This window comes from Pundamilia nyererei, unplaced genomic scaffold (genome assembly GCF_000239375.1).
Source record: "Pundamilia nyererei isolate P.nyererei 1_Seehausen unplaced genomic scaffold, PunNye1.0 scaffold00012, whole genome shotgun sequence".
Taxonomy (NCBI): Eukaryota; Metazoa; Chordata; class Actinopteri; order Cichliformes; family Cichlidae; genus Pundamilia; species Pundamilia nyererei.
This window is the reverse complement of record NW_005187413.1, coordinates 3,606,177-3,617,594: the sequence shown is the minus strand read 5'-3', so window position 1 is coordinate 3,617,594 and position 11,418 is coordinate 3,606,177. Positions and strand designations below refer to the sequence as shown.

General features: G+C 36.9%; 1 protein-coding gene across 2 annotated transcripts in view; it reads right to left on the bottom strand.

Moving 5' to 3' along the window:
* Positions 1–3,555: 3,555 nt before the first annotated feature.
* slc38a3b (solute carrier family 38 member 3b) overlaps positions 3,556–11,418 on the bottom strand; it is a 27,526-nt gene continuing 19,663 nt past the window's right edge. For both annotated transcript variants that reach the window (XM_005724516.1, XM_005724517.1), the window contains 9 exons: positions 8,573–8,655; positions 7,004–7,062; positions 6,470–6,643; positions 6,213–6,292; positions 6,030–6,130; positions 5,301–5,425; positions 5,063–5,207; positions 4,024–4,127; positions 3,556–3,934 (listed from right to left, as the gene is read on the bottom strand). In XM_005724516.1, the coding sequence (XP_005724573.1) occupies positions 3,830–3,934; positions 4,024–4,127; positions 5,063–5,207; positions 5,301–5,425; positions 6,030–6,130; positions 6,213–6,292; positions 6,470–6,643; positions 7,004–7,062; positions 8,573–8,655 (976 nt within the window). In that variant the 3' untranslated portion in view covers positions 3,556–3,829. The remainder of the gene's footprint in view (positions 3,935–4,023; positions 4,128–5,062; positions 5,208–5,300; positions 5,426–6,029; positions 6,131–6,212; positions 6,293–6,469; positions 6,644–7,003; positions 7,063–8,572; positions 8,656–11,418) is intronic.

Sequence of the window (11,418 nt, the reverse complement as noted above, 5' to 3'; positions counted from 1 at the left end):
GATCTAGTTAGTGTTCACTGAAACCTCATCAGAAATATTTTGATGCATGCTCAATCATCCAGGTAAGGAAAACCCAAAAGGCTGATTCTGTTCATCTGGACGCAGCATTTCCAGTACTTACTTCTGCAGACACGTCACTTGGATGAGTGACAAAATGTTTCTCCCACTTAAAAACACTACATCCAGATGAACAGAATCAACCTTTTGGGACTGGTCAGCAATGGTCTCAGTAGAAGGTTGGCCATCAAGAATCCATTCTTAAACAAAGACAACAAGGAGAAAAGGCTGATGCATGACAAATTACTGAACAACTGGACTAAAAATCAGCGGCAACAGGTCTTACAGAGTGAAAATTGAAAATTTGAAAATGTTGGTTCAAATTGTTGTCAGTATGTGCAGATGAGTTCAAGAGAGAGGTCCAACAGTGAGTGTTCACAGTCATCCGGGAAACACAGTGGAGATTCTGTCATGGTCGGAGCTGCATGTCAGCTAGTAATGTTGGGGATGGAATTATGCATTCAAAAAAGTCCAACAGATTTCGATCCACCACGCAGTACCATCTGGAAAGGATCTCATTTATTTTTCAGCATGACAGCGATCTGAAGCATATTGCCAGTGCAATACAAACAGACCAAGATAGCAAAACACACGATGAGGCACTAACAGTCATAGATGCCACCAATCACCAAAAGCCCAGATTTTAACATTACTTAAGTAGTGCGGGATCATCTTGACAGAGAATGCATTTTCCTAGCAATATAAAAAAGAAATGAAGAATGACTCAAGGCTTGCACATATTATTGTATTAATATCTATCAAATACTAAAATTGCCTACAAATTAAGAGCAGTACATAGTAAAAGAAAAACAAAAAACAGAAACACACACTGTCCAAATAACAATTTGTTTGAGTCAAGGGGTAAATGAGGCCAAGAAAGACAATCTAAAAACATCTACAATTATTTTATTGTCAAACTAAAATTGTTCAGCTATTTACACTTTACAAGCTACTGTAAATATGCAACACAAATATAAAAGGCATACATTTATATACATTATTTATATAAAGTCACCAAAGTCCAGAGGCATTGTTATCTACTTGTAGCGACGTTATAATTAACTTCTTGAACTACAGCTCTAGTAACATATCACATAGATTTTCTTACATACATGATGGATTAACATTTGATATCATGTGGTGGCACATGTTTAAAAGCTATAGCATTTTAAAGCAGTAGGTAGTCAGTTGTTATTTTGGCAAGATCCCTTAAAGTAACCCCAAGATCCCTTTAGTAACTTTGGTTACTGAACTTGATGAGACTAAACCTCCAATAACACTACAAGGAGCACAGCAAGTAAATGTGACAAAACAATACTGAAAAGGATACTGGATATTTCTTCTGCTCATGATTAGTCTGAAAAAAAAAACCCCACTTAACCTGGAGTCAAAACTGCTACAAAAAACAGAAAATAGAGTTATATATAAATAAACTGAGAATTTGTCCTTGACTTTTCTAAAGTCTGGGAGTTGTTATACAATATAAAACCATCTTTGGGTAGAAGTATTTGTCATAAGCTTTTCTCACTTTTCACCATGAGAAAAATTTCCATTGGTTTAAAAGCTGTGAATTTATGGTTTATATTCATATATATTACATAATCTAAAGCCCCTGTAGTCTGTGAAAGCATACTCCTATGTAGTTAGTCATACCCGTTATGGGTGTTGAGATCACTTTAAGCCAAAACTTGGGAGGTATTCCTCAACACACATGAATTAAACTAAAAAAAAGTCTTCTCTCTCTGAGCGTAATGACAGTAATCGTAATAGTCTGAGGGTTTTTTTTTAAGAACGACTTTTTAACACGTAACACAAAACAGATTGGGACTTCAGTACGCTTCACTATAAGATGCCAAATGCACAGTTATTACTTAACATCTCTATGTGACAGTGCTGGAAGGCAAATCTCTGCTCACTACACCAAATACAGAACAGACTTGACATCATGCAAAAAGATTAACTTCATGTTTATGGCCAACAAGACCAAGCAAATTACTATCAACTAGCGAAGCAATGATAATGCGACAGAATAACAAAAGCATCATCATCACATCGATCTATCAAATTAACTCATTTTAATTTTACAGATTTCCAGCAGGCAGAGCCAAAAAACAACAACAACAACAACAAAAAAACCCAACAACTCAGAGGTCAGAGGTCAGAGGTCCAAACTGAATTACAACTAGAAACTACATTTTCTTCATTTTTACCTAGTGGCATCTAGCAATGGATGACGTTTTGGTTTTATTTGCTTATTTTTTTTTAGATATATACATCGTGTCTATACATTTGTTTATAAAATTCCTATTAAACCCTGGGTACAACCAAACTATTTACATGGCCTTTATTTATGCATTTGGAATCTGGGCAAATACATCCTTTAAATTTTAACCACGGGTGATTAAAAGTGAGCGAATAGTTGGGATAGTTTGGGAAGATGAACATTCTCTTTGATGCTGCTTAAAATTAAACGAGATCATCACCAGTTTTACGTCTTACGATAAATATAAAAGTAGAGCTACCTAGCTGTTATCTTAGCTGAGCAAAAAGACTGGAAACTGTACATAACATGCTCATTACTGGGCTTTAAACGTTCATGTAGGTGTTCTTTTTTTATCCATGAAAAGCGTGGCACTTGTTTAGATTAATTTTTTTTAAACCCAGTCATCATCCAACTTGTAAATTGTAGTGATGTGGTAGAGTAAAGAAATTATTTCTGAAACCCTCGAAGAAGGAATAAAATAAGGTAAATAAACTTTTACAAAGTGTTAAAGTAAACTTGAACTCTTTATATTAAGGGTCACAGTTGGCTTATATGCACTACAAAAGCATTAAAAAGGCATTTCTTTATCAAACACTTTACATTTTAACAAACAAGTGAAATATTATTTGTGTGAATTATCTCTGTATCATGATTATTGGTTTCATTGTATAAAGTAGAATTAAATATATTTCATTTGAAATTAAAAACATGTTTCTGGTAGTTAGCTAAATAAATATATCTTTGTGTGCTTTTTGTTAAATGCTAAAAGGCACCCAGGTTTTTGAATAAAATTTGTTGATTTATGCATATGAAGCAAACAATACATACACATAATTAAATGTCAGCCATGCTCTAAGGCTTTAAAACACCTCACTATATAATATTACATAATAGTGATGAGAATGAACAGTTCAGATCGCTGCTGGTGCAGGTTGAAATAATCTGTTTTCTTCTGTGCATTTAATGGAAAATAACTAATATTACATAAAAAATATGTTATTTTACTGTCTCTTGTTTATACTTTATCTTAATTTGTTTCCTTTCATACTGTCAATCATACTGTCTTTCTCTGTACAGTACCAGCTGCAGCTGTTTGTGTGTGTGAGTAAAGGGAAAACAACAGGGAAAGACAATTTCACTATCATCCCTGCATCCTTGGATGTTATCGCACTAACACAGGGTAACAAAAAAACAAAACAGAACAACAACCCTGTTCATTCGTAATTATTCAAATAAAATTTTACACTCTGTTAACTTAAATAATAAAATATTGAAATGAATGGATTTTGTACAGATACATGTTAAATTACAGTCAGAAAGTGACATTGATTTCCAAGAGTGATTCCTTTCTACCCACATACTATACTGGGTGTTTTACACATTTAGAAATCCGGAAGCTGTTCTTAGCAGCCCTGTAGTGTGTTCCTGCTTACTTGACAGTATTTTCTAACCATTGACCATTTTACAGTATGTACCCCTTCCCTAAGACTACACACAATGAAGCAGCACTTAGTGTCCTCCAACAGCGAGGCCTTCCCCTGTTGTCCAGTCGATAATAATGAAGCTCAGACTCATTACCATGAAGGAGAAACCCAAAGCGGCAAAGCAGGCAGCCTAAGAATGATGGGAAAACATTTTGGACTTAACTATCAAGAAGTTGTAAAATGATGTAACATGCATGGCAAATATTTTCATTGCCTCACCATTATCTTAGGAAGAGAGTTCATGGGTTCATCTTCCTTGGGAACAATGCGGATGTAGAAGACAGCAGGGAAGATGAAAATAAGGCAAGGAGCTGATGTGGCGCCTGAAAAATAAAAAAGCATGCAATGCTGTAATAAAACTTTGATAAGAAAAAAATACACGGGACTCATTATTATTTGTTGATGTTTGTTTTCTGTTTTCTAAATTCTCGATCCATTCGTTCTCCTCCAGGGGGTACAGGTCACTAATCTGACACAGGGCTAACACAGAGAGATAGACACCCAATTTAGAATCACCAATTAATCTAACCCCACTAAGTGCATATCTTTGGGCTGTGAGTGGAAGCCGGAGTACCCGGAGATAACCCACACAAACACAGGCAGAACATGTAAACTCCACACAGACAGTGGAGTCAAACTCAGGGCCTTCTTCCTGTGAGGCCACAGTGCTAACCACCGTGTCACTGCTGCCCTTCTGTAAACTTGATTTGTAATTTATACTTTTATTCAGACTTTTTGATTATTTATACAACATATACATGTGCCTAATCCTAATCCCATTCTCCTAATCCCCTCTGTTTTACACGCTAGCACACAAAAAAGCAAAATCTGAAAACAGCTCTATTTATTATATCCTCTATTTTTTTCTGCTTCTGTGCATAGATTCAAAAACAGGTAAACTCTGTACGTAAACCCTTGCTTTGAGGAAGTACCCGGTAGTCCCTAAGGTTAATGTTTTATACTTTTACCTGTAACCTATGAAACATGACCTCAGTCTGAAAACAAAGTGGAACAAAAATATTGACTTAAGCTGTCAGTGTGTCCATGACACTGGTCACGTTTTTAACATTTAATATTTGTTTGTGTGTGTATACAAATGGCAACTGAAGTTACCCATAAATCCAACCTATCAGTTCCCTTACTGCCTCTTGGAGATTTAAGCATTATACCCCCTCTTCTTGAGTCTCAGACTCCAGAGCATAAGAAAAGCATTACTGTTTTGATATTATTCCAACTTTACATTCAGTATTATACACACCAATAATGCCGAAGATTCCCAGAATGTTAGGAGCAAATATCACCAACATGTTAATAAAGGTGAGAAGAATGAGAGCGATGGCAATATGACGTAACCAGCTGAAAGATTTGGTGGGAAATATCATCTGCTGGATGGCTCTACGCACCTGTGGGCAAAAAAAAATCACATTAGAAACACTATAATGTTACAATATTAATTTAATTATTGAATGAAGACTGAAATAAAATGCATCACTTACTGGGAATAGCACAATGGGGACTGTCAGTGTTACAGCAGTAAGGACAGCCACTCGCACACACAGGATCAAAGTGTCGTAAGGATCAATCCGGCTGTATGTGTGCAGTAGTTCAGGCTCCACATTGCCTACAGAAATACCAACAGAAACTAGTTTAGCTGCGCATGAGCTCATTACTCAGCAACTGTGGACAGCATACCATGACAAACAATCTCCACAAGAGGGCGCTTGGGTTCCATGTAACACAGTAGAGGCAAATTCTGTAAAGGATGGAATCATTAAACAAAACAAAACCCCTGATTAGAAAATCTGTCCACAGAGACTCAATTTTTCCATGAAAAAGGTTACTACTAGGTTACTAGGTTACTAAGGTTTATAGAAACCACATTAGATCGTCTGGATGATGGCACTTAATAGCTAATACACAATAACTAACAATTAACAACAAGGAAAAGCTATTCCTTTGCGAGGAAAATGATTTTTATTTTTATTTTTTGCAAGATTTGTAAAGTATAATGAACATTTTAACACCGTATCTGAGTTGCCCCTCTAAAAAAACGAATCTCCCTAGTCAAATATTTTCCAGCCCAAACTAGATTCCTTTTGTCTTACTTAATAATAACAAACATCTATCACTGTTCTGTCCACTTGATATGAACACAGCCATTTGTATTCGTCCGCTGGTACTGAAACACCAATCGTAAAAGAAATGTCAGGGAAAATTGCCCTCACCATAAAAAGTCAGGTAGCCAAAGAGAGCTGCCAGAAAGTACATGGTGTACATGATTAAGATGGAAATGTTGGACACCTTCTGCATCTTCTTCTTTGATGGGCTAAAATCAAAGAGTGGACATTAATGCCACATTTTGCACTGAGATGTTATCAAACATTGCAGGTTACAGATGGGCGACTCACTTGCGTAGCTCAGTGTAGATGGGCAGGACCTCAGGGTGGCAAACAAAAGCGAAAGCCAAAATTGGGATGGTGTATGCTGTCTGTTAAGAGACACATAAACACATGACTGTCTATTATTAGCAGTGCAGTTGAGCTTCCCCGCATACATGTGTGGAAACTAGCAAATACATTTACAGCATCTCAGCATCTCTGGCTTTCAATATTCAAAAGCGATACAGATCCACAGATACAAACGGTTCTTCATCTCAGCCGCCTACCTGTGGGTTGATGGTGAACATGCGTGGGGTGCAGTGGGAGTCATCATCCTCGTGAACCACACCGTTGTTGTACTCATGGATATGGACTGAATCGTTCAAGCTGAGGTGGGAAGCGGTACCATTCACTGAGAACTCCTCAAAGGGGCAGGGAATCTGAAACTTCTTGAAGATGACCTGCAAATGTGGCAACATGTGGAAGAACAAACAGGAATATCATGAAAAATAAGGATAAGGTGATATGTCAGTCATTAAAAAAACATCCTCCAGTTATCAACAACTACTTAGAAAAACCATTTCAATCTAGATTAGGGCCACTCAGCCTCTAAGTAGACAGATTTAACTTTGAACCTCTGATGTCTGTAGTAGCTCTTATATTAGCCTTATCAAACACTGACACATTCCACCAAAAATAGAGACAAGGATGGGAAAGTTAGCAACATAAAGTGTACGCCAGGAAGGCATGCCAGAGCAAAAGAGGCTCTGTGTGCGCAGTGACTGTGATGATGTGCCACTGTGTGTGTTGGACCAACTTACTGCAGTGAGAAAGAACACCATGCAGCTGAGAGAAAACCCGCTGGTGTAGCCAAGGTAACCTGAAAATAAAGAGAACGGGAAAATTCATAACTGCTCCTCAGACTGAATTCATATGTTGTTTGGAACCACTATTAACTGCATTAGCTTTAGATGCTTCTTGTCATAAATGAAGCTACTGCAATAACATCCTGAAAATGTACAGAGTGACCTCACAGCACTGTGAGGGCAAAGACGGCATGTTTATACTGTGTATTAACGAGCAGAATATGCCGGAATTGAGAGTGCGATTATGTCAGGAGAAATTATTTTTAACTGAACAGCCCGCTGTTTTCGCTGTGAGGGGTAGGACAAGAACGCACTAATTGCTTGACTGCAATGTACATACCTTTGCCTTCAAGAATTATTAGATAAGTTGGATTAATTTCAAATAATCTTAACTGATAACTTCTAAGTATAGAAAATATTTCTTGAACACAAACTGGCAAATGCACGAGTTAGATAAATGCACTGCATGAAAACAACCCAAAACTCAAACCCACTACTCTGGAGTATAATGAAAAGGAGCAAAACTACTTTAAAGAAGCTATGTTACAACGAGTAGCTGAATAAAAGGACATTAACTGTTAATACAGACTGTAAACACATAATACTTGTTATGCAGGAACCTTGCCCAGCTGCCATGGAGATCCATTTTAAACAGAAAAAACATTTAATTAAGTTAAAAATAAAAATAAAAAGTAAGTCAAACTGTAAATTTAAGTGAAGACAACATAAATATTTTATATTATTTCACTAGCTATTGATTATTAGTATATTACATACTGTATTATATTATTACTTTTTTTTTTTTTTACTCTTAGGGAATTCAAATAATCTATTATTTATATTGGAAAGTTAAGCCCGCTGGTGATGTGTACATGGTCCTGGAAGTCTGGCTAGACTCACAGATCAGTGAATTTGGCTTTTTTATTTGCTTCAAGCTTATCTTTTATCTCTGGTCACTGTGTGTGCAGAAAACACCTATACATTCATCTATATGCAATTGCCCACTCGCTTTAATATTGTGTCAGCAATAAGGTTAAAGTTGCCTTAGTGGTCTGATTCAAAAGAGGATGTTTTTGTTTTTGTTTTCTTTTTTAACAGCAGGGCAACTGTAGGGAGAAAAAACATCATCACTGTCTGATGTATGCATTAGATCACATGTTAGCTGATTCTGATAATGGTTTTGAATGACTGCTGAAAACTCATTTTTATAGGTTAGCTTTCCCTTAATCCTCATCCCTTTATTTTTGGCCATAGTTTACAGCTATTTGCTTATATGTCTGAATGAGCTTCTGACCATATGTTCGATTGTGTGCCTGTTTATGTGTCTGTACATTCGAACGTGCATATTTATCTTTAATATATGGCTTTTATTCAAACTGTGGAGCAATTTGTAGCTGTGACAGTTTTCTAATATCTGTAAAAAGATATTATTATAGCATGTTCCAACACACTAACAGCTTTCTTTGGTAAATGGAAGTGGAAAACAGTACTCCCATAACAAAGATATATTTACATTATACTCACCAAGCTGTTTCATTAAAGCAAGGGGCAGGATGATACTGGCAGAGACCATGATGACCAGGTAGTTTCCGTTCAAGTACCACAGACTGTTTGGAGAAAAATCTAGTTTATTTTGGTAAGAGTGTGTGGTGGTAACATATTTCTTCATTCTGTACATGTAGCATAGAGTTAGTGCTGTTTTTGTACTTTTAAAAATGTCAGTGCGGCTAAATCTGTGACACAAGGCTGTTAAAAATCTGTTGGTCCAAATGGCTGATGTACCCCATTTTGTCAGGCCAACAGTAACCTGTTGGGAACACCCTTGGCCGCAAGATTGTGGAAAAAATGTGTCTGCTTATGTTACTCTCGACAGAAGTACTAGAATAGTGTGTTGCATAACTCAGATTATTTATATGACAGGTCACAGTTGCAGTAAAGCAAAACACTATGGTGCCTAAACATCTTAGGACTGAAGAAGTCAGCAAATGTTACCAGTATAAGCTTAAAGTCCCTGTCAGACACTTTATCCTCTCTTTCAAACAGAAAAAAAGACATCAGACAAGTATTAGTGTTCACATTTACAGTCTCCTTCTACAGCTCTGCTAGTTTGTCATCATCAGACATGTCCTCACTCTGAACAAATATCTTGTGAAATTCATTCAAAAAGAAATATCTCTGTTGTGCAACCTCAATAGCTGAGATTACATGTATATGTTTATTCTAAGGACATGTAGACAAATGTTAGTGTTACAGTGGCTTCGTACTTCTGTGTTAAATCTACACCGTGGTATCTGTCATATCTGCAAACCCTGCTGAAACCCTGCACTGTAAACTATCTTGTAACCCACGCAATAACCTACACTGTAAACTATCTTGTAACCCACGCCATAACCTACACTGTAACCTGTGTCATAACCTGTTGTTGTTGTTGACACATCCTGTGCAGGTTCAGAGGGTGCAAACCTGCGAAGGTTTATTCTCCAATTGACTAAATAACAGTACTAGTAATTATCAAAATCATTATTTATGGGTTGTTGTTTTTTTAAGTTTAATTATAATTTTTTTTTACTGTTGTTATCATCAATTTTTCAAATTTACTATTTTTCAGAAAAAGCAGAAAAAATAGTAAAAGACATTCTTATATTTTATCAAGATACAGTTATTTACCTACCAATCAACTGCGCCTGCTCAAATTTGGGTATAAAAACATTATTTCCTTTTGTTATTTGCCCAAAGAACAGCTCTAAATTTGAGTTTTAAATACGTTTTGCACAGATTACTGAAATATTTGTGTTTTATTGTTTTATGACAGGTGGTCTAATAACTTTGTTAACCACTGTATAAATGCTGACACTCAGTTGTCAGGTGTTAGGGTGCAGTTAGAGATGCTGCAGAGAGTCTGACTTCTTTTATGATATAGCTTTTATCGATTTGACACTGTGATCCAGCTGTATAATAAAGGATGGACATAATATATTTAAGTTTTAAAAACATTTATTTGTCTTTAATCACTACTCAAATCATCAGTTATACTAAATGGAATGCAGTGGCATCTATATGACTTTTTTCCAGTGGGACTAATCTATCTAAGCACTTTACAGTGCCTTTTTTATACTTACCGTATCCATACAGCGAGTTATTCTGTGAACTTTAGCGCTTTATCTACCTGGCATCTGCTAAGTGAATATAAATAAATGAATGTGGTGAAACAGCATGTTTATAGTCATTTTACCTGTCTAAACTTAAAACATCAGGAGCTGTAGAGCCAAATGGTACCACACAAACGTGCAGTTTAAAGTCAACTGTCTCTTAAATCCTGTGCATAGGAAAGTCTTTGTCCCCTAAAGCCTGTTTCTCACTGCTAAGCCTGTTATTCTTAACCCTGCAAGAAACACAATGAGTAGGATCGGCTGTCTGCCACAGTCCTACATGCTGGAACACAGTGTGATCTATGACACTACCAGTGTTTATTTGTGTATGCATGTGTGCATGCGAATTTGGGCGAGTCACTTAAAAGCAGGGGAAGTTGCACAAATCATAGGTCATGTCTTCTTTGGCCTTTTAGGCGGTAGGTCAAATGAGAGCAGCTTTCACATGCAGGTGCACTTGCACTTGGGACAAGTTCTGTCCAGTCAAGTCTAGAGTTCAAATCCAAGTTCAGTCAAATGAAGTCTTTGGAAGTAGACTGTGTTAGTCTGACTAGCAGTATTTTAACATTTAGCTTCCAAAGTTGCATTAGCAGTGACAATAGTGACAATACAAACAGTTTTGGTTTTCTCTCCCTCAAAATTAGTTTTTGATTTAACTTTCACTGTTCTCATAGAGTGACAACCCTAGGTTGGATTAACAGATTTTTTTATAGAACCGAATGGCAGACAGAAAAAAATCAACAAAGTAGCTACTGTTTCCAAATGTCTCAGCCTCTCTGCATTTGAACATGATGGACATCACTGGACCCTTTATATTTTGCCAAAAAAAACTTTCCCATACCCTACATAAAACAACACCAACCAATTCAGATCTACTTTAGCACTGGCACAAACTACTTAAACTCAGGCAGAGTGAAAGGCACTTGGCTGTCTCTCCACCACACGATAGCTTTCTAATTCAAGAGCCACTAGTCATAAATAAAACTGCAGACCCACTACACACCCCTCATTCCTCTTAGTTGCTGTGACGCCATGAATTTGGACAACAAGGTTCATCGAGTGGACATGAACACAGTGTGCCTCCGTTGCTAAAGGGCTGGCCCTGAGCTGACCTATCCTCAGCCTCAGAATTTGGCACCCCATTTTACACCACCTGCTGCTGTCATTTATGTGTGTGTGTGTGTGTGTGTGTGTGTGTGTGTGTGTGTGTGTGTGTGTGTG